Raw genomic sequence first — 21,104 nt, 5'->3', positions numbered from 1 at the left:
CGAATATTAAAACGAGTAACTGTATCAACGGAAAATCCCGATCAATCGAACCGCTCCGATTGGTCGGGATTTTCATTTAATATCACCCTCTGAATCAGTCCTTTAAAAAAAAAAACTTCAATATTTTTCGGACACCCTGTATATCGACCTAAGTCGAAGGCATCGTTTCCTTAAATCTCTAGCGGCCAATTAAAACCTGACTGGAATTAAAACGCCTACGATAGAGTTCAGGTACATAACGCGTCGAGAAGTTTGGCTTGTCTGCCAAATACGATGAATCGGACGTTTCTATTTCACAGAGGACGGGTCGACACCTGAGGTGACTAACGAGAGACGGCTTCGAGCTCGAAAAAAAAAAAGAAAAATAAAAGAAAGAAAAGAACAAAGAGGCAAGTTGCTAACCTTGACTTCCGCGATACCACGTGGTTATTGAACTCGGGCAACGTAAATAGAAATGACGCGGGCGAGGATGAGAATCGGTCGAGACGGAATTGCAACCTGAATCGTGTCGAACACCTATCGCAACGGCTGGGTATCTGCTACCAGACGTTTCTCGATTCAATTTTTGGACGATACGACAACGATTACAACCTGTTTTTCCCCATTTCGCCGACTACCCGCGCCTTCTCCATTTCACAAATGCAATAATAACGGGTGAAAAAAGACACGAGGACATCGGTTACCTCTCCTACATCGAAGTCACGCGCTCGGCACGACGGACGTTGTAGATAATTAAGCGTAAACATCGAACGTTTGCGCCGCTACTTTTTTCTTTTTTTTTCTGTGTCCCCAATCTTTGACACAAACGACGCTATTGCAGGAAATAAACCAACGACCCGGAGTTAACCCTTTCAAAGTTTCATTTATGGTAACGCGGACTGAGTTAACGAAACGAACGATTACATTTTTATTACGAGCTCAAGGGGAGAATCTGGTCCAGCTGATGTATTCTTTTGATGCGTATGATCTTCAGATGTAATTAATTTTTGTTGTTCAAACTTTTGTTTACATGTAAAGGGACGCTCGATGAAGAAAATTTGACAGTGTAGATTTAATTTGAATGTATACATACAGTGGGTGTAGAATGTATTCGTACATCGATCAATTTCCCAAGAAACTTTTCTGTGAAATTGTAGTTTATTAACTCTTTTTTTTTTTTATATAATCAATGATATTCTACATATTCTCGAAAATCTCTAAAATATAGTTCAAACAACAATTACTAGTTACTAGACATTTTAAAAATTCAACACTTGTACGAATACTTATCGCTTCTGTATTTCTATCGATTCATTGTTTTTTCTTGTTAATTTCGCAACTTACGTAAATAGCTATTTATTTTTTTGTACTGTATCTATTCTAGAGATTTCCAAAAATATATAGAATATCATTGTTTATATATATAAAAAAGTTAATGCAAACAAAAAAAAATGCTAGCAAACAAAAATGTTTATTTCTCAGAAACGGTTGACCTTTGGACCAATGTTTATTGAAGCTTTTTTACTCGGTACAGTGTGCCCTATACACCATATAAATATTGAATGAATTTTTGTTCAACACTCTGTATATGTATACGTTCAAATTAAATCGACACTGTCAAAATTTTCTTCTTTGAACGTCCCTTTATATGTAAAAAAAAAAGTTACAATAACAAAAATTAATGATATCTGGATATTCAAACGCATTAGAAAAATACTCCCCCCTTAACAATGTGCATCGCTTGAATGAAAAAATTCTAATATTTCTATTACGAAGTAAAATTAAATTAGCTCGTCGACTCCGAGTTGTTAGCCTGGTGTAAAGGGTTAAAGGGCGAGATGGATGCATGAATAAGTCTCCCAGAGTATGGCGAGGACTTCGCGTCGTCTGGTAACTGGTTTCAATTGTTGCGCACCGACGTGGCGATGTCTCGACGATATTCAAATTGGAAACACGCTTCGCAATGGCTCTCCCCGTTTCGAAATAGACCGTTGAAAGAAAAAACAAATAAATAAATTCGAAAGGTTGGTTACCGTAAACGACGCAATTCGTCCAATGTTAATCGTAGCATCGAATGAGCTATGTATAGTCGCGATCAATTGAAAAGGTTAATCGTTCGATTCGAATCGATCGAGTCAAATCGAGAGATGAATCACTTGTTCGCGGCGATCTTTTATTTACGGGGGGACTAATAAAACTCGCGAATTCGCGCGTTCCATTTCTGTCGTTGATCTCGCTTCGTCGAACGAATCGCACGCTTTAAAAAAAGAAACGTGACAAAACGAAGATAATCGTTCGGTCGTCTTTTTGCGTTGTCTCGCGCAACGTACAACGCGCATGTAATTTCGTCCAAGTTCGTCACGTATATGGAATCGTTGCGACCAGTTTACATTGCCCGCGCGAAGTTAGTTTCAACTCCAGTTGTACTCCGAAACGCGCAACAGTTTATAATACGGTATATCGACCATATGTGTCGCGATGCTATGTAAATAACTCTAGATATACGTTTTCGTCGTATTAAATTTAGACACTGTGACTATCACTGTTTGAATCGGTCGTATTTCATTCCAAGCAGCATCCATTGAATTGCTTTGATGCGTCGTAATCATCGGCTCGCATGCGTTGTAAAATCAACAATACCTAACGTGATGCATGATCCAATTGAATGCATTTAGAAAATGGCAAACCGTATATACAGGGTGACCCAAAAATGTTGGAGGTCCTTGAAAGGGGTGGTTCGGGAGGTGATTTGAAACAACTTTTTCCTTTGCAAAAATGTTGTCCGAGGCTTCGTTATGGAGATATTAACGGAAAACACTGACCAATCAGAGCGCGAGGATGCCGGTTGAGCGTAGGCTACGCGCTAGGCGGCTGCGCTCATACGCTACCGCGACCGCTCCAACGGTATACGCGCGCTCTGATTGGTCAGTGTTTTACGTTAATATCTCCTCAACGAAGCCTCGGACAACAATTTCGCTGAGGAAAAAATTGTTTCAAATCACCCCTTGAACCACTCTTTTCAAGGACCTCCAACATTTTTGGGACTCCCTGTATAGACGTTGTATCTATTTATCTGTCGATTATTGCAAAAATCATTGTTCGATTCATACAAATTCAATAAAATGAAATACAACGGAATCGTCACGTAATGCGATAGGTACGAATAAATGGAACAAAATGTACGAGATAACTTGAGGCGTGATCACATTGTTTAACAGTGTCCACTCTTCGAAGGGCAAAGAGTCAAATTGTTACAGCAACTCTGTAAACTTAAATGATATTTGCCCATCAATATGTCTGTTTTGATTACTAAACCGAACGTTGCGGCGTGTATTTGTGTCTTTTTTTTTCTTTTCTTTTTTTTTTTAGAACTGTAATACTTTCATTTGGGATTATCTCGAAACTACATTTTTCGAAACGGTACAACGTAAATCTCGTAAACTATCGGTCCGATTGCTCCGAAATTTGTACATGCTACTTTTAGATACATTATCTGAAGAGTAGCAATGGATTTTTGCAATTACTTGAGTAGTAGTTTTTTTTTTATTTTTCGGTGAAAAATAAAAAAAAAATTCTTCAGCTCGCCGTAATTTTCTTAATGGTAAAAAAAAAATCCAATTTCTCTCTTGCGACAAACTCCAGAAACAATCTAATACTTTTTTTTTCTTTTTCACATGCAACCTAAAGGATATAACGATGGTATAGTCCACGCGCGTTTCGTGCCGAAGGCCTACACCAAAATTTTCGAACCGCCGCCATTTTTTTTTTTGTTATCTCGAAATATTTTTCATGTGTTCATTAAACCGTTCTTTAGTGTGTGTCAAAACATAGAAATATTTTTTTCTATACTTTAATAGTAATAAATAGTACTAAGTAGTAATGGTAATAAAATCGGGTCATTCAACATTCGTGATTTATAAACAACGCGCAACATATACAACGATAAATAGACCTATTTAAATGCACTCGAATTCACTTGTAGAACGTCCGATACAATTTTCGCCACGTTACACGTAAACTGAATCGATATTTTCGCACGAGCTCATCGCTCGTGATGCAACGTGCACAGAGTAACGTGTCAGGGGAACGAGAAGCGCACGAAATAATTTGTTTTCCTGCTCTCTTGCAAGTAGCAATTCGGGTACAGAGAGGAGGAACGCGACAAAAAGATACGAATAAGGCACGATCGCAAAGAAGTTCGCGCGAACACGTGGTTTCCATAGATGCGTATGGTATTGCCTCATTCGAGCACATTTCTGTCTGCGAGCGTACCAAATAAACCAACAAGCATGGACGCATCCGTTTGGTCGTGCGAAAAAACACGATACTCCCGGAGGGTAATTACGGCACATGGAAGACATGACAGCGAGTGATATTTATTAAAGAAGCGCGTCGCTTACCTCCGGTCAGTACTATTTTGTAAAGGCGCTTCTGCTCCATGTTGAATGAACGGTCTTGGAGCCCTTTTTTTTTTCTTTTCTCAGAGCGAGCGAGTCCACGAGGTTGTCCCGAGACGATGTCGATTGGATGGATGAAATAAGGTGTTCGTCTGGCACGTGAATGGTGTCTATGGTTGCAACGAATACTACATGAACACTTCACCGTACATTTCGAGGTGCCGCGGGATCAAATACGTCGGAGACATGGGACTGAGCAAAGCAGCGATAATATATCGACGCAAAAAGTCTGTAAACTGCCACTCGAGACAGAGGGCAGACGTCTGATTCGAAGCGAAGCGACCGCGGCTTTGATTAATCGGGTTATGCTGCTGCTCCCTCTGCGCGACAGTCATGCGCGAGAACGGAAACGCACGAACCTGTGGGCGCCACTTACGAAACTACTCGAACGATCGCTCGAGAACTACCGATCAGAAATTTCGTCGTTCTGTTTTCTTTCGTTCAAATAATTTCCCTTTTTTCTCACATACAGTAAGTGTAGAATGTATTCGTGCGCCGATCAATTTCTCAAAAAAAACTTTTCTGTGAAATATAAATTACAATTTTACATAATTTTTTTTATATTATATATTTTTTATATTTAGAATACCTTCTACACCCACTGTAAACAACGTTAATGGAAATGTTAAAACTAATAACGACGAACTAATGTACGATATCTCGGTACGAGAAGTATCCAGACTTTCAAATTTCGCTATCTGTGTGCAATTAACCCACTCACTGCAGACTACAAAATATCTTGTAGTTTGCGCTACAAGTTTGGATTGATTGCAATCGGTCATGGAACATGTTTAGAGCTGTTTGAAGTAGGAATTATTAGAAAGGATAATATTCTTTTTAAGAACGACAAATTTATTGTCACTTTTTATTATCAACGTAATGAATTATACAATTGTATTGTCTTGGCGCCCAAAGCAAAACGCTCTTTTGTTGGCAGTGAACGGGTTAACGAAAATAGAAAGAAAATGTAAATGCAGTTCGTGTAGGAGAATTTTATCTTTCCTTCGTTCGTACAACGGTATATAAATACAATAAAACGTTTCGATTTCTTTTCGCAACAAAATTAAACGTACAATTTTTGCTCTATGTGACTCGTTCACGTAAAACATCAGTTTATTAAAACAATAAACGGTTTTCCTGTAAAACATACAATTTATTTTTCATAGAATTTTCATCGCATAATTTTCTTTCGTTCGAATACGACAAAAAGGTACAAACATCAATTTACATTCATAATCAGTCTACTCGCAATATTTAGTCTTACATACATATTTATTTGTTAATATATAATAATATGCTTAGTCTTACGTATTCGATTTCTTTTTTTTTTTTTTTCTTAATTTTTCCTTTACTGGGTTTTTCAGGTATGGGAATTTGAATGAGATTCGAATCGTGCTAAGCAAACAAAACATTTCGGAATCTCTAGCCAATATTTAATGAGCAGACGTGGCATTGAAATCTAAGTTTTCTATCATTGACTTTTCAAGATAATTGCGTACGTACTTGGACGCGTTAAATGGACATGAAACAACAAACAATCGCATCGCGCGCCCACCCTAGAAAATACTTTCAACGCTATTATAAATGCGACAGAGGCAACAAGTGGAAATTAACATCCAGACCGTCAAAATGAAATCTTAATTGCTTCGTTAATGGTGCCAATTTAAATTTCAATGTAGTCTTTGCACAGCTGCTTGAGAACCTTTACTCTTTGATAAGTTCAATGAATGTACAACGATATATTTACTGCCAATCCTCTGTTGCATACATTTTATTTCATCTTTAGTAAAAGAAATTATTCTTCGCTTATCTATACATTCACAAATTATGTCTCTATACGAAACTACTGTACTAATTCTTCCTTGGGTACCTAATTAAGTATAATATGCAATAGAGGATTGCTTGTGTTATTTCGTTGATTTTTACTGTTTAAACGTAATTTTCGCAGAAATATGAGCACTTATTCCACTTTGTATAGTTCGCATACACAATTCCGAAACTAAAAAAGTGAAGCGTTCCCTACCAAATAAACAATCGATCGTACAAATTGCTATCATGTTCGGCACATCAAGCTATCGTTATCATAGCGCAATTAATATCCATATTAAAGGGTACGAGAAAAGAAATAAACAGGATTTAAGGTATCAGCTGAACTGTGTTCGTGTTCCTATTTACAATTTTAATTTCGCTAATGCATACCTACGGCATGTTTTCTTATGTAGTAAATAGCACCGAGAATAGAACAATGAGAAGTGAAATAATCTTTATATCTACTTAAGTGTAATACGCGTGATTTTGTTTATATACGGACACGTTCGTTCGTAAACCGGTAATAAGAATTGTTGTACGTGCTATCGCTTGGAAACGTGAATACATAATAACAATTTACCTAATTTTAAGGCAAAAGTTCTTTTGTGTTTCTCGCAGTTCACGCGTTATTTAGCTGATTTTTTTTTCTCTGTACTTGATCCCCGAGTTCCCTTTTAATAACGTCCGTGCCTACTAATAATAATTAATTGTATTCTGCAATAGCGTACTTAACAAAGTAATATTTAAGCTATTTTGTACTCCGAAATTGGTACGCAACTTACTTTGTTTGATATGAAGTTTTGCTTCAGAGAAACTGCAACTGCAGAGAAAGGCAACATTCTATCATCTACGATGTTACAATATTTTTGTACCAAAAAGAAAAGCAATATCGTTATACTTATTTTTCTTTGTTTAATCAACCTTCTTGTTTTATTTTGTTTTTTTTGTTTTGTTTTTTTACAGAAACTGAATTCCTTTTCTCAACTCAAATTTACCGTTTTTCGTTTCAGGTATCCAATGACATATCATCGATATCCTTTTGAAAGACTGAAATTTTTTTTGTTTACTATTTAGTATTTTTGAAATATTTACAAGAATCAGTACGATAGACTGAACGCAGCGGAAACTTGTAACGTCCAGACTTGGCTTGCAATATCGCTATTAATTGAACTAACGTTTTATGATATTACCGATTGTTGCTAATTTCTTATTTACAGTTGCAAGCCAGTTTGCATTTATTACAAAAATAATGTGCAATATGCTATAGGTAATAAAGAGACGTTAAGTAATTAATATCCTTATCAACAATATCGTCGTAAAAAGGCTTTTATTTCAATCGAGCACTTTCTGCTAATCACTTTCCCTGAACGTAAAATTTTTACAAACTTATTCATATTTTAGCGAACAAAATTATTGTGGCGGATAATGTTAAATATGTATTTTTTATAAGAATTAGATTTAGGAATCTTCGTGACTGATTTGTATTTTTGTACTCTCTAATTCATATTTATCTGTAATAATAAGCTGCATATAATTGTAACCAGTTGTAATTACAAAGAAAAAAAGAACCGTTCGATTTATTACTTTGCAGTTACAGAAAGAAAGACACACACACGAATAACTTTAAACATAATATTTTTACGATTCGCAAATTCGATCCTCAATAGATGAACGTAACGAATGTTATACGTTATAGCCCAAATAAATCAGTAATTTTCGATGTCTGTTTGACACATCTTTAGTTTCCTTTCGTACTCTAGGGTACATATATACTGTACTTTAGTGCGCGACTAATTTTGTTTTATACCAGTTCGTTATTGCTTATTTACATCTATATATGTACAAGGATAGAGTAAATTTAGTAGAGAAAATTTTTAAGTGTGTATAAAGAAGATACAGCTTGCACTTTTTCTTTAACAAGATATACATGATTTTTTCGGTATGTCGAAAATGTATGCGCGCTATTATAATCATAATTGTTATAAGTATTATGCAACACATAACATAAATTGATGAGCATATTTGCCATTAATTTTATGTAACATGCAATACAGTTTTCATAACTATGTCACCCTACTTTTTCACTAGAAAATATTAATATAAAAACAAACGGTTTTGATGTAAATCTTTATACATAATTGTATATGAAGTGTAAATTCGAGTAATCCAAACTGATCTAAACCGGCAGAAAACAAATCAAATAAATTTTCTCATGTATGTTTTTAGTTGTTATTTTTTCAAACTATTACAAATCTGAAAAGATTGCAAATATTGTATACGACTTGCTGTATTACCGATCGTAATACAAGTAAGTTCGAAGCAATCGATTTATCGATCAAATCTTTCATATTAATTGCACTATACTTTTCATAAAAATATGGTAAATAAGTTATGGCAATAATGTTCAACAATTATAATATTCATACAATAAATAACCGGTAACAATGATTGAAGTTACAATGCTCTGAGTATTTGTTAAATATTAAAAATCATAAGAATCGATTCTTTGCACAAACTTTAAAGGTATACCTATAAGAAGTAACTGATCTGGTGATTTGCGGCATAAGTGTGGAAAATAATGAATTAATGCTTGCCAACATACCTCTGATAATTTAGGTATTTTTAACCAAACAGAATGAACCGCATCTGTCCTTACAACCTGTAATAGAATGTTCTTGATTAGTTATAGAGGAACTGTATATTTAAAAAAAAAAAGTAAAACATTAAGAAAGTTATAATAACCCTATTATGTATTTTCACTATACCGCCAAATGTATACATGCGTCCTTCTGGAGTAAGGGCAGCCGAATGAAAATATACAGGGCATGGTAATTTACACTGTCTCAAACATGTCCATTGTAGATGTTTCAGATCTAATTTCCAAACATCAGAGAAAATATGATCTTCATTATATCCTCCAGAGATTACTACAGACGTAACGCCTGTGTTTTCATCTGTATATTGCACAGAACCATGACAACGTCTAGGTTTTGGTACTGTGTTATCTTCATTATCACCATATGTATTTAATATTATCCACTTGTTCATTTCTAAGTCAAAGGCAGGAATTTCCTAAACATAAATTTAAGATAATAATTAACATATTCTAATAGTACGAATAAAAGAACGATTTATCCAATTATATTATTTTACATACCAGGAAACCAAACGATTCAGAAGCTGTTCCTCCTCCCAAAACATAAATAAGTTTTCCGTCAAATGCTAATTCGTGCCTGTATCGTCCTGCTGGCTCATTTTGATCTCTTCCAGAGCATATGTAAACTTTTTCCCAAACACCAGTCCTGAAGTCGAATCTATGGATGTCACAGGTATACTCGTAACCTGTAGTACCACCGACGGTATACAAATACCATCCACGCAATATTATAGCCTGTCCATAATGAGGATCCGGCAAATATCCCTTTGCTGGAACTATGTGCATTGTACCATTCTCAAGATTGCACAAATAAAGGCGGTTACTACATCTATCTCCGAATGGTACACCGGTCCCACCATATACCATTAAGGTATTACCACTTAAAATCACTGCATTAGATGCTAGTTCATTAGGCATATTATGTTGTCTTGGAAAACGCCACCATTGTTGACTAACAAGATTGAACTTCCATACTTCTTTGAAAAGCGGTTTACTAGAAATCCATGTTTGATCGTTTTGCATGTCAGGATCATCATCGGAGATACACGGATTGAACCCGCCGTAAGAATATAAATATTTATGATCGCAAACTATTCTATGCCCACTCCTGGGCTTTGGACGTTCGACGCTGTTCGATTTGTGTTTTATAAACACAAACGGCTTGAATTTATACATGTTTATCAATTAATTGACAACGCACCGTGGGTTCCGAATGTTTAAGTTCCGATAGTTCGTGTATTGTTCGTCGGCAAAACTTTACCATAAAATTCAAAATAAAAGCGGTTGTTTAAGGAACAACTATTTACCTATATGTACCTCTCGCTGGTATATCGTTTTTCCACAATGTTCCCGATTTATTTATCGTGTTGAGGTTGACACGTGTAAAATAAATATCGTGCTGCTTTGATTAATCATGGAGACATGTGTTTCGGTGCGAATGTACGAAGAATTGATAACACAGACATCTTGCATGCACTTTACAATACATTCACATCTAGTTCGCTTCTTGCACATCAGCGAACATGGCGTAATACAATGAAATGCATTGTCGTCATTACCCAAGAGATTTCTTTATAAAACGATCGGAAATTATTTCATCTCGACCGAATTTTATTGTTTCACTTTAAAGGGACCACTGTTTTCAAAGGCGCACGTACAGCTGTAAACTCGCTCTACATTTACAACTACAAACTTGTCGTTTTACGCCTATGCAGTACTACAGCTGCGACTGCGTGGCAGTGATCATCTGATATCGCTGACAGATTACATTCAATTGTGTTTAGAGATATCTTATTATAGTTATTATTCGAAAATGTATCAACCGAATATAAAGGATCAAGTATCGTTGAAATTTTAGGTGTTTCGGTTAGGCGAAATATACATTTTCTACATCGATCGTGAGAATTATGTATCGAAATGTTAGATAAATAGACATTTTAATTCTTCATGTACGCTAGGTGATTTGGATGAATATAGGGGAATGCGAGGGAATGCGAGGGAATGTCGTAAACACCCTGTGCCCATTCTCCTTCGTACTATACATCAGTTATACTTCTATACATATATGTACTGACATACAGATGGTACCTATCAGACTGCTCACATTTATTCGATTGTTCATAGACTTTCTACAAACAATTTAGGCACCTTATGTAAATAATAAGTATAGAAAATAATAAAATGGGTAGCGCATGTGTGATTATGCCAAATTTATCGTAGTACATGGAGGCATAATAGTTTAATTTACATATAAGTACAAATTTGCGATTCATGGACACGAAAACGGTATCGCCATCTCGCGGTCAGAAGGCCGAACTAATTTTCGAAATATATGTCATATATATGACACTTATTACCCCTTAATATCTCATTTTCCTTATAATTAACTTGATAAAAAATTAAACAATGAGTGTAGAAAAGAACAAAATGGTTAGCCCACGTGTAATTACGATATAAATAATTTTTAAAAATATTTAATATTCGTTTTAGTAACCAGTACGAGTGGCGTCATCGGTGGCAAAACGTCCAAGTTTGTCGAGAAATAGTTCCCTTTTCTCACAGCTAGATGGCGTCACTACTTAAAGAAAAAATTAAACTTGCTTTAAAGCTCTGTTATGCTAGTAGTATAGTTAAATTGTTATTATTTAATTTAATATAACAATTTATTTAAATATACTGTAATGTCGGTATTTAGACATTGGTAGCGCCATCTAGCGGTGAGAAACTGGAACTATTTCTCGACAAACTTGGGCGTTTTGCCACCGATGACGCCACTCGTACTGGTTACTAAAACGAATATTAAATATTTTTAAAAATTATTTATATCGTAATTACACGTGGGCTAACCATTTTGTTCTTTTCTACACTCATTGTTTAATTTTTTATCAAGTTAATTATAAGGAAAATGAGATATTAAGGGGTAATAAGTGTCATATATATGACATATATTTCGAAAATTAGTTCGGCCTTCTGACCGCGAGATGGCGATACCGTTTTCGTGTCCATGAATCGCAAGTTTGTACTTATATGTAAATTAAACTATTATGCCTCCATGTACTACGATAAATTTGGCATAATCACACATGTGCTACCCATTTTATTATTTTCTATACTTATTATTTAATTGTATTTAAAATAATAAATACATACAATGCATATATTATTTTCAGGAAGATAATAAACAATCGAATTACAAGTTTTCAAACTACATTTATTCTTTTAAAATACATTTATTTGCTTACAATAGTTTATAATTTTTAGCTACTTTCTAAGGAATCTTTTGTACAGAATTTTTGTATGAATAAAATTATAATTGAATACGTTGTTGCGATTCTACTCAACTTCAAGGTGGTTCCTCCCAGTCGTTGGTTTTTTTATATTTTTAGAATGCGGTTATCAAATAGCTGAATTTAATTTATTTGAAAGTACACGTTTTGTGTAATGGAATAAACTTGTTTAAGATGACAGAAAATTTTTGTCGTATGATAACTCAAGAAAGAGTAACAGTTGAATCATCGAATTTTTTATAATTCTTAGTATAAGCATAAGTAAATATCACGTGCTTGAAAGAATTGTATACAACAAAGACGTTTCGTGTATCTAATTACGTTCCAAACAATTGCGATCGATATGTCGGCAAAGATGATATTTATATCGTTTTTATTATTGCTTGTTTGTCAAGAAGGACAAAATGTTGATATAGATCTGTCAAAAACAATAATTTGGGGTCCAGGATTGAAGCCAGATAAAATAACAATGAGAGCCAGATATATTTTCTTACAACTTATCGATTTACAAGGGAAAAAGTATGTTTTTAAATAATGTATCAATATTAAGTAACCAGAATTATTTTGTTTATTTTATTTTTATTGAACAGTTGCTTCAAATATTTTTAAGTTTAACAGAATCACCTGGGAAAGATATAATTACTGCTCATGTACAAGGCCAAACTTCAACAGGACAAATGTGCCATGTATGGACGCAAATTTTGGATTGCAAGGATGGGAGTTTTATTGTTAGATACAAATTACATAATACTTGTTTCAATTTAAAGTTGGAAATTAAGATAAAGCAACATAATTCTCCTGTTTTATTGCTAGAATCAAAAGGTACTAAATCTAATGAACTTGTTAGAAACACTTAATATTTACTTCTTATTTAATAACATGAAATTTAATGTAAATACTTAGGCCCTGTTTATGAAGAAGAATGTTATTGTCCAAATCCATCTATCGATAATTGGCTGGAAAATCTAGAATGCCCCAAAAATTATACACAAATGCATAATGATCTTGGTACTTTTATAAATGTAGATTTTAATCAAATACGTGAAGACATCATAAAAGCATATGATCGACCAGGGAGTGTCAGTTTGTGTCATTATGTAGTCAAATTTAATAAAGTAAGTATACTGTACACCTTGGTATTTTGTACTTCTTGAAACTATGTCTGAATTAAACCAGATGAAACAAGATTTTTAGAGAATGTTATGGCCGTTATGTGGGCTTCAAAATATTTATGGACTCCATTTTGTTGTCTGTTACTCGAAAAGTCCTTTTGCCAGACATAGAATTCTTTGTGAACTTGGGTGACTGGCCACTTGTTCCAAAAGATGGCAAGAACTATCCTATTTTTTCTTGGTGCGGCTCTTTTGACACAAAGGATATTGTTATGCCTACTTATGACATTACTGAATCATCTTTAGAAGCAATGGGAAGGTATAAATTTGATTACATTTGATGCAATTAGATACCATTATGCTAAGGATTTATGTGTTGAATGATGTTATACACTAAACAGGGTAATGTTAGATATGCTATCTGTACAAGGTAATACAGACACACCATGGGAGAAAAAGACAGAAAAATTATTTTGGCGTGGCCGTGATTCCCGTAGAGAAAGACTCGATCTAATCGATATTTCACGAGATCACCCTGATCTATTTAATGTCTCCATTACTAATTTTTTCTTCTTCAAAGATGAAATGGATAAGTATGGACCTGGACAAAGCCATATATCTTTATTTCATTTCTTTAAGGTAAAATTTAATATATACCAATCACCAAAATTTTAATAGATTAAACTAAAAATACATTATTACTTATGCAGTACAAGTATCAATTAAATATCGATGGTTCAGTAGCCGCATATCGATTTCCATATTTGCTTGCTGGAGATTCTTTAGTACTGAAACAGAATTCGAAATACTACGAATTCTTTTACAACGATCTTAAACCTGGAGAACACTACATGCCTGTAAATAGCGATCTATCAGACCTCGTCGAAAAAATCATATGGGCCAAAGAACACGACGAGGAAGCACTAAAAATTGCCAAGTCTGCTAGACAATTTACAAGGGACAACTTATTACCGCGCGATGTGTTATGTTATCATGTAGTTTTGTTTAATGTAAGTAGTTCGAGTACAAATTAGACAGATTCAACTTCATTTATTCTTTTTAAATATATATCATAGAATAACATGTTTTTTTACATTTTAGGAATGGAGTAAACGCTTAAAGAGTAAAGTTAAGGTACTGGATAACATGGAAGAAGTGCAGCAACCTAAACATTCTTGTAAATGTTACAATGATAATGCAAAGTTCAAAGAAGAGCTCTAGTTTTTTCAGTTTTCGAAAAAACCTAATAATATAATGTATTTTTTATAATAAACCTTATCCATAAAAATAATCTGTGTCAATTTCTACTTTGTATACTTAACATTGTTCATTGAATAGTAAATAATAAAAATCTTTAAGTAATAATTTTATATGGAAGGAGTAGCAGAAAGACTATGCATATCGAAAAGCAATCAGTCTTTCTCAAATGAACGAGAAAAAAAGTTATACATAATTATTATAAGTTATCGTAAAGCAATTTTTAAATGAGTTATGAATTAAAGAATCTATTTACATGTACGCAAATTGAAAGAAATTTTGGAGGAAGAGATAAGAATCAATATGTGAATTCATGAATATTTTAATGAGAAGCAAGAAAATATAAAATTAGATAAGTAAATATAAAATTAATTCTAAGGCAAACGTGTATACTGGAAGCTGTAAATAGATAGTACATCATGTACCTTGTTTTATACATTTTATCTTGGCGTAATAGATATGTTTTGTGCTGTATTATGTACAACCAATATCCAAGCAATTAATGTACGTTGTTAAGTGCTGTAAAAGCCAGTATCCGTCAAAATTAAATAATAAAGACTCTCACTTTCCCTAACATACATATAACATAATATTACATGAAAATGACTGTATATATGAATATGGAATACAAATATAATGGATATACGAAACTAAAATTCTGATATTGTAATCAAGTGGTTTTAAAATATTATTACAATCGCCGAAATTACTTTAGAACAGCGATGAGCAACGTCTTCTTGCAGAAAACCAAAATTGTGCCGTTTCACTTTATGTAAAAGTACTCTATTCGAAAAGAATGGAATTATTGCAAAAAATTTTAAGCGATTTTTTTATAAACTGATGGCGTTTCGGCAGCACCTTTCCTTATTTAGATATAATTTTCTATTGTTTACCACGTTACATAACACTGGACGATAGCTACTAAGAATTAAATTAAAACTTTATATACCATTTGTTCCAAACTTGCAATTAAACCGTTTATGTTAGTGGGAATACTATACGAATTTACATTAATATACTCTATTGTGGAGGTGGTTGGTATCCGTAGCCTCCGTATTGATTTGGCGGAGGAGGTCCTTGTGGCCCAGGTGGTGGAGGCATGTGACCACCAGGTGGTCGAGGTGGATATTGAGGATATCCCTGTCCTGCTGGTGGTGGTGGATAACTCTGAGGAGGATATTGTGGATGCCCATAATGTTGACCACCTTGAGGTGGGTGAGGAGTGTATACCTGGAAATTTATGTAGCATTCCTCAATGTTATTAAGCTCTTTGAGGTACAGCTAAATAATGCTGAAAACAAGTTAAAAAAGAAGTCTAACAATAATAATACCTGTGGCTGTCCACCTGGTGTCGGCGGCACATATGTCTGTGTAGTAGCTGGTCCATATCCAGGCTGTGGCTGTGGCCCTGGCGGTGGAGCAGGACCCTGTGGAGGTGCTGATGGCGGTTGAAATCCGCTGGGAGCTGGGCTTTGAGATTGCTGTTGTTGAGACTGTGGCGGTGTTTGGGATTGTTGTTGAGACTGCTGCGTCTGATGAGGAGACTGATGCGCGGGAGGTTGATGGGGAGGTTGATGGGATGATTGATGGGAAGGTTGATGTGGTGATTGATGTGGAGCATGAGGAGGTTGATGAGGAGACTGATGCGGTGGTTGATGCGGTGGATGCGATGTTGGATGAGGTGTCTGATGCACAGGATATCCAGACGGAGCAGGAACGGAAGGAGCGTAACTTCCACCCTGAGAAGAAGACGGTGGACCAGTGCTCGGTGGATAAGTTTGAGTCGAAGCAGAGGGTGTACTTGTAGGTTGACTGCTTTGAGCGTAAGTATTGACCCCGCTTGCTGAGGCAGTGCTGAATGGAGGAGACGTAGAAGCTGGCCCGTATTGTGTTGCACCAGGACCAGGACTTGGCTGATTACCGTAATTAGATTGCGGACCTGTATTCTGTTGAGATCCGGGTTGCGGCGGTTGAGCAGCGCTAGATGCGGGAGGAGCTGGATAGTTTTGAGGTGGAACATTGTTTGCATATGCTTGAGAAGAAGGAGGAGGATAGCTTCCAGGTTGCCCGCCTCCGTATGCATTTTGAGGTGGAGCCTGAGATGGAGGTTGCTGGTAATTCGGTTGCGGGCTAGGGCTACCGTATTGTCCGGGTTGCTGTTGTTGACCGCTCGATGGAAAGTTTTGTTGCGAAGGATTAGTAGGCGGATAGCCTTGTTGATTTGGCGGTGGCGGACCATATCCTGTGGGCGGTTGAGCCGCTCCCGGTGGTGGATATCCACCCGGTTGAGGACCATAACTATTTACAGAACTTGGAGGGCCATAATTTGGTTGCGACGATGCGCTGTAACCCTGTTGTTGAGATGTATTCGGTGGTCCGTATTGGTTTGGTTGTCCTGGAGTGTAAGCTGATCCTTGAGGTCCTTGATAATTGGAACCAGGACTTTGATTAGAGTACTGAGCAGGGTAACCTTGCTGAGAAGGTTGTTGAGGATAACCTTGAGGTCCTCTATACTGCTGTGGTCCGGGTGCGGTAGGTGGTCCTACGAGAATGGAAAGTACTAATATATAATCGAGATATGACATTCATTTACGTGAAAATTTGTAATTGTTAATTTAAAAAATTAAAGATATCAGTTTAAGTATAACATACTATTTATAGCTGGTCCTTGTCCAGGCATGACAGGTCCACGATATCCACCTTGTGGCATTGGCTGCCCTTGATTGAAACTTGACATTGGCAATGTTGGCTGACTGTTTGGAGGCATCTCTCCTACAGGTCCAGCTGATCCTGTAGGAACAGTTGGAAGGCCTTGCGGACTCATCATACCATGTTGAGGGCCATTAGGTATTCCTTGTGGAGGCTTATCATAGAAACAAAAATATTGATACTTTATATGTATTTGATAGGTATGTGTAAAAAATGAAATATTTTTAAAGTATTCCTGAAAATGTTTCTTACCGGTAACAATGCTTGCAAATTTTGGTTTGCATCAGCAATTGATGCCAAGTATACTAAATTACGATGTAACATTTGTTGATATCTGCAAAAAAAAAATCCATGTTAAACATAACTATAGCATAATAACAAATGTTTCTTAACTTATACTTACTGTATGCATTCTTGTGCTTTTCCTTTATTCTGAAACTCTTGTATCGTTTGTATGAGTTGACTGTTTTCATCAAGCATCTACACAAATGTATACATTTATATAAATTTTATGATTATACCAGAAATGAATTTATTTGTTAGGGCATGTTACAGCTTTGATTAATAAATCGTTACAGTTAATGTTACAATTTTTTGCATATGTTATTATTTTATTATGGATAAAAAGTACACGTAAAAACAGACAGTAGAACAGAATATTAATAATGACGCGTAATATTCGTTACCTTCTGTATTTGGGCAGGATTCGGTGGCGGCCTACCGCGTTGAGCAAAGGTCACGGACATTTTTTGTAGATACCTTGTATATCGTTAAATATTTGCAGCAAACGTTGTTTCCTTTCGCTTGCGGTCTCTTTTAACGCAATAGGTACGTCGTCTGCCTCGTTCCTAAAATCGTTATACACATTTGAAACTTTAAGACCTCGCCGCAACATCGGTTGTCCACATTGCTGCAGACCGTAGTTTTAACTGGATTTAACATTAAAAAAAAGTACAAACTTAACACGGGTCTTTCGAAGCCGTAAAAACTTACAGGCTCTTTAATCCGGTAGTCCTTCTCCAAGAAAAATTCTAATTATAGCGAATCGCAACTAGCGATTGCTTTGCAAAATTTCTAGCTTTACAAATAAGAGATGGTGGCTGTCCATTTCTAAAATAGAAAGCTTGGGAAAAGAGCGTATCGCGTGGCAAATGCAGGAACTATTGTGACAAAATATATATACGACGACACTATGATAAAAAATTAAAACCGTTATTTATTAGCTTACACGAATAACAAGTAAAGGCAAATGTTTAACGAAAATATTAAAAGTAATGCATTAAAATAAAAAAAATTTGCAACTATTTTCGTAAAATAATATTTATACTATATTAAAATGTATTCAAATAATATTTATAGTATTTTAAAATGTATTCAATTGGCATTAATGAATAGTTTAGCAATTACAGACTTCTGTGTTTGTCACTAAATAATGCAGCTTTTTATTTTCATTACTGTTCCAAACACAACCCCCATCTTCTTTTCGATAAGTTTCTGATAACACGTAAGACACTATAGATGGTGTTATTTAAATCTTACATACAATAGGTTATCAAGCCAGCGAACAGATTATTGTTTATTAAATGCTTTGCAAATTATTATTTAATAAACGCTTGCTGCGTTTAAGATTGTACACACCAAGATTCGTTTTAAACCGCGACAAAATTTATTTTTGTAATTCAGTCATAGGTATGTATTTACATATTTAATAAATAATACATTATAAACTGTAAATACTTAAAAACAGAATCCAAGTACAGAATCATTCGACTGCAACAGTAATTCTTATAGTAGCTTCTTTTTACGTGCACTCTCGTTTTTGAAATTATCTGTCATCGTCAAAGTGCCGACAAAATATCTCACATTGTTATTAAATTTGATTTACGATTATTTCAATCATTTTTTATCAATGACAATTTTTTAAAAATTTTTTATTAAAAATTGAGTTAAAAATAGTTATGAGTACATCTTTACAACAGATATACACTTAGTAGTCTTTCTACGATCTTATGTTATAAAAAACATAACCTCAAAATTAATTACAGCTTATCGTGAAATACCATTTAAATAAACTAACTACGCAACGTGGGAAAATTTTATTATCGCGTGTTTGAAAATAATACAAAAGAACATTGGGCACCAAAATGACTTTAGCAAAGGTAATTTATAAAAGTAAATAAAATAATGCTTTGATAAATGGTAATATAATATGTATCTTATAATTTTAGATCGAATTTGCAGTGAACATGACTTGTCAGAAATGCGTTGACGCGGTACGTAATAGTTTGACTGGTATAAATGGAATTGAAAATATTGATGTATCATTGGAAAAGGGAAATGTTGTAATAGAAACAAATTTACCAGCCTCTGTTATTCAAGAAAAAATTGAACAGTCTGGGAAAAAAGCTGTTTTGAAAGGATATGGTGGTAAAGATATAGCTGTATTTAAAAGAGACTGTCACATTTATGATCTCAAAAAATCGATTATTTGGATTGCAGATAATTTTAGCGCAGTTGCAATGTTGGGAGGAAATTCAGGATATAGTATAAATAACAAGATAATGGGTGTGATAAGATTCACAGAGACCTCGGATGGATGCATTGTAGATGGTACGGTTGATGGTTTAAATCCAGGGGAACATGGTATTCACATACACGAGTGCGGCGACATTTCGAAAGGTTGCGATAGGTAAATTCAGATGAACTTATCTTCTTTTGTTTTCTGAAATGTTGGACTTCTTATTTCTTTTAAATTCTATGTATAGTGTCGGGGAACATTTTAATCCAAATAATACAGTACACGGTGGACCTGAAGATGATGTACATAAACGGGTAATTATTAAATCTTGTAATGATTTTAATAAAAATATAAACTGGATCATTAATTATTCCTTGAATGAAAAAGTTGACCATTACTTGTAGCATGTAGGAGATCTTGGGAATATAACAGTAGATAATTCTGGTAGAGCTACATTTAGAAAAATAGACAAACTTGTAAAAATACCTGATATTATTGGAAGATCTCTAGTTATAACAGAAAATCCAGATGATTTGGGAAAAGGAGATAGTCCAGAATCTAAAATAAATGGAAACAGTGGAAACAGGTAAATCTTTCAATATATTCATAAGAATAATAGCTTGTAATATTTAAAATTTATTTAATATTTTTGTTTAGATTGTCTTGCGGTATTATCGCTCGTTCCTCTAGTTTGTTCCAAAATACAAAAAAAATTTGTGCTTGCGATGGGCTTACATTGTGGGATGAAAGGGACAAAACAGTTTCAAATAATCAAAAATCTAGTTATGCTGAAGCAAGTAATACTTGTATAGTATCTTAAATCGATTAGTAACTATTCACTATCTTAGAATACAACAGTTACATGCATAGAGTTCATGTATCAATTATTTGTTGCATGCTTTTTACAAATGTATACTATAATTATACAATGTTTGTTTAAAGAAAAGTAGTAACAAATTTTATTTTATTGCATCATTTATACAAAGCATTTATTTAAATAATTAATCCTTACTAATGAAATCTTGCATTTTCTCCTTTTTCAGCAAAACTATAAATAACATCAAGAAAATATACATTGATTTTAATAAAGTAACACATGAATCATTCCGGTAAAGTGTTGTAGATATGTTAAATATTTTACATTATTTAAGAATTTATGTTGAACTTTAATTTAAATAGTTTTACATAAGTTGCTATACTTTTATACAATATTTTTGTATCTGTGTGAAAATAGAGTTGCTATTCTAGTAATCTATTTTTAACCTGATAAGTGGTGTAAAAAATTTATTGATTCCTTGCAAAGAAATTTAAAAAGAGAAA

At 34.5% G+C, this 21,104-nt stretch overlaps 5 protein-coding genes across 16 annotated transcripts in view; 2 read left to right on the top strand and 3 right to left on the bottom strand.

Annotated features, from left to right (window-relative positions):
- The window catches only part of LOC128881137 (TRPL translocation defect protein 14), a 28,761-nt gene extending 23,828 nt beyond the window's left edge, over positions 1 to 4,933 (bottom strand). The window contains exon 1 of one of the 5 annotated variants that reach the window (XM_054131893.1): positions 4,380 to 4,933. In XM_054131893.1, coding sequence (XP_053987868.1) covers positions 4,380 to 4,419 — 40 coding nt within the window. In that variant the 5' untranslated portion in view covers positions 4,420 to 4,933. The remainder of the gene's footprint in view (positions 1 to 4,379) is intronic. The other 4 variants (XM_054131891.1, XM_054131890.1, XM_054131892.1 and 1 more) reach the window with 4 other exon arrangements.
- A 475-nt stretch (positions 4,934 to 5,408) lies between these two features.
- Positions 5,409 to 11,149, bottom strand: LOC128881147 (kelch domain-containing protein 10 homolog). 4 transcript variants are annotated; one of them, XM_054131915.1, is made up of 4 exons: positions 9,403 to 11,149; positions 9,011 to 9,317; positions 8,848 to 8,904; positions 5,409 to 8,774 (listed from the first exon to the last, which is right to left on the bottom strand). In XM_054131915.1, exons 1-3 carry the CDS (start codon positions 10,075 to 10,077, stop codon positions 8,858 to 8,860), a joined length of 1,029 nt encoding a protein of 342 aa, XP_053987890.1. In that variant the 5' UTR covers positions 10,078 to 11,149; the 3' UTR covers positions 5,409 to 8,774; positions 8,848 to 8,857. The 4 variants fall into 4 exon arrangements, with proteins under 4 accessions (XP_053987890.1, XP_053987888.1, XP_053987887.1 ...); XM_054131913.1 differs by having other exon boundaries at positions 8,988 to 9,317; positions 9,403 to 11,148; XM_054131912.1 differs by having other exon boundaries at positions 5,409 to 8,904; positions 8,988 to 9,317; positions 9,403 to 11,125.
- Positions 11,150 to 11,945: 796 nt separating this feature from the next.
- LOC128881141 (protein O-glucosyltransferase 2-like) lies at positions 11,946 to 14,695 on the top strand. 3 transcript variants are annotated; one of them, XM_054131900.1, is made up of 7 exons: positions 11,946 to 12,707; positions 12,799 to 13,010; positions 13,092 to 13,303; positions 13,375 to 13,619; positions 13,702 to 13,939; positions 14,011 to 14,310; positions 14,402 to 14,695. In XM_054131900.1, the coding sequence occupies exons 1-7, from the start codon at positions 12,532 to 12,534 to the stop codon at positions 14,519 to 14,521; spliced, it is 1,503 nt and encodes a 500-aa protein (XP_053987875.1). In that variant the 5' UTR covers positions 11,946 to 12,531; the 3' UTR covers positions 14,522 to 14,695. The 3 variants fall into 3 exon arrangements, with proteins under 3 accessions (XP_053987875.1, XP_053987876.1, XP_053987877.1); XM_054131901.1 differs by having other exon boundaries at positions 11,947 to 12,707; positions 12,807 to 13,010; XM_054131902.1 differs by having other exon boundaries at positions 11,947 to 12,707; positions 12,779 to 13,010.
- Positions 14,696 to 14,861: 166 nt separating this feature from the next.
- On the bottom strand, positions 14,862 to 18,615 carry LOC128881133 (basic salivary proline-rich protein 1). The gene is made up of 7 exons (XM_054131885.1): positions 18,260 to 18,615; positions 17,953 to 18,114; positions 17,670 to 17,746; positions 17,519 to 17,600; positions 17,210 to 17,420; positions 15,889 to 17,099; positions 14,862 to 15,787 (listed from the first exon to the last, which is right to left on the bottom strand). The coding sequence occupies exons 2-7, from the start codon at positions 18,010 to 18,012 to the stop codon at positions 15,578 to 15,580; spliced, it is 1,851 nt and encodes a 616-aa protein (XP_053987860.1). The 5' UTR covers positions 18,013 to 18,114; positions 18,260 to 18,615; the 3' UTR covers positions 14,862 to 15,577.
- Positions 18,616 to 18,806: 191 nt separating this feature from the next.
- Positions 18,807 to 21,054, top strand: LOC128881156 (copper chaperone for superoxide dismutase). 3 transcript variants are annotated; one of them, XM_054131936.1, is made up of 8 exons: positions 18,807 to 18,955; positions 19,312 to 19,425; positions 19,495 to 19,693; positions 19,766 to 19,955; positions 20,032 to 20,098; positions 20,189 to 20,370; positions 20,442 to 20,577; positions 20,828 to 21,054. In XM_054131936.1, exons 2-8 carry the CDS (start codon positions 19,411 to 19,413, stop codon positions 20,840 to 20,842), a joined length of 804 nt encoding a protein of 267 aa, XP_053987911.1. In that variant the 5' UTR covers positions 18,807 to 18,955; positions 19,312 to 19,410; the 3' UTR covers positions 20,843 to 21,054. The 3 variants fall into 3 exon arrangements, with proteins under 3 accessions (XP_053987911.1, XP_053987909.1, XP_053987908.1); XM_054131934.1 differs by having other exon boundaries at positions 20,442 to 20,581; XM_054131933.1 differs by lacking the exon at positions 20,828 to 21,054 and having other exon boundaries at positions 20,442 to 20,820.
- The last annotated feature ends 50 nt before the right edge of the window (positions 21,055 to 21,104 follow it).

Source organism: Hylaeus volcanicus, chromosome 8 (assembly GCF_026283585.1).
Source record: "Hylaeus volcanicus isolate JK05 chromosome 8, UHH_iyHylVolc1.0_haploid, whole genome shotgun sequence".
Taxonomy (NCBI): Eukaryota; Metazoa; Arthropoda; class Insecta; order Hymenoptera; family Colletidae; genus Hylaeus; species Hylaeus volcanicus.
Note: the sequence above shows the minus strand (reverse complement) of the source record. Positions and strands in the feature narration are given on the sequence as shown.

What these genes read in the sequence shown, in the direction of transcription:
- LOC128881147 (XM_054131912.1), bottom strand. Translation starts at nt 10,077, where the DNA reads ATGTATAAATTCAAGCCGTTTGTGTTTATAAAACACAAATCGAACAGC. An exon ending in CTGAATCGTTTGGTTTCCTG is followed by an intron (nt 9,318 to 9,402) that starts GTATGTAAAATA and finishes ATTTATGTTTAG; the next exon opens with GAAATTCCTGCCTTTGACTT. An exon ending in TAGTGAAAATACATAATAGG is followed by an intron (nt 8,905 to 8,987) that starts GTTATTATAACT and finishes ATTCTATTACAG; the next exon opens with GTTGTAAGGACAGATGCGGT.
- LOC128881141 (XM_054131900.1), top strand. Translation starts at nt 12,532, where the DNA reads ATGTCGGCAAAGATGATATTTATATCGTTTTTATTATTGCTTGTTTGT. An exon ending in ATCGATTTACAAGGGAAAAA is followed by an intron (nt 12,708 to 12,798) that starts GTATGTTTTTAA and finishes AATATTTTTAAG; the next exon opens with TTTAACAGAATCACCTGGGA. An exon ending in TCTTTAGAAGCAATGGGAAG is followed by an intron (nt 13,620 to 13,701) that starts GTATAAATTTGA and finishes TACACTAAACAG; the next exon opens with GGTAATGTTAGATATGCTAT.
- LOC128881133 (XM_054131885.1), bottom strand. Translation starts at nt 18,012, where the DNA reads ATGTCCGTGACCTTTGCTCAACGCGGTAGGCCGCCACCGAATCCTGCC. An exon ending in AAAGCACAAGAATGCATACA is followed by an intron (nt 17,601 to 17,669) that starts GTAAGTATAAGT and finishes TTTTTTTTGCAG; the next exon opens with ATATCAACAAATGTTACATC. An exon ending in ACAAGGACCAGCTATAAATA is followed by an intron (nt 17,100 to 17,209) that starts GTATGTTATACT and finishes CCATTCTCGTAG; the next exon opens with GACCACCTACCGCACCCGGA.
- LOC128881156 (XM_054131933.1), top strand. An exon ending in TGTTTTGAAAGGATATGGTG is followed by an intron (nt 19,694 to 19,765) that starts GTAAAGATATAG and finishes TTTGGATTGCAG; the next exon opens with ATAATTTTAGCGCAGTTGCA. An exon ending in ATTTCGAAAGGTTGCGATAG is followed by an intron (nt 19,956 to 20,031) that starts GTAAATTCAGAT and finishes TTCTATGTATAG; the next exon opens with TGTCGGGGAACATTTTAATC.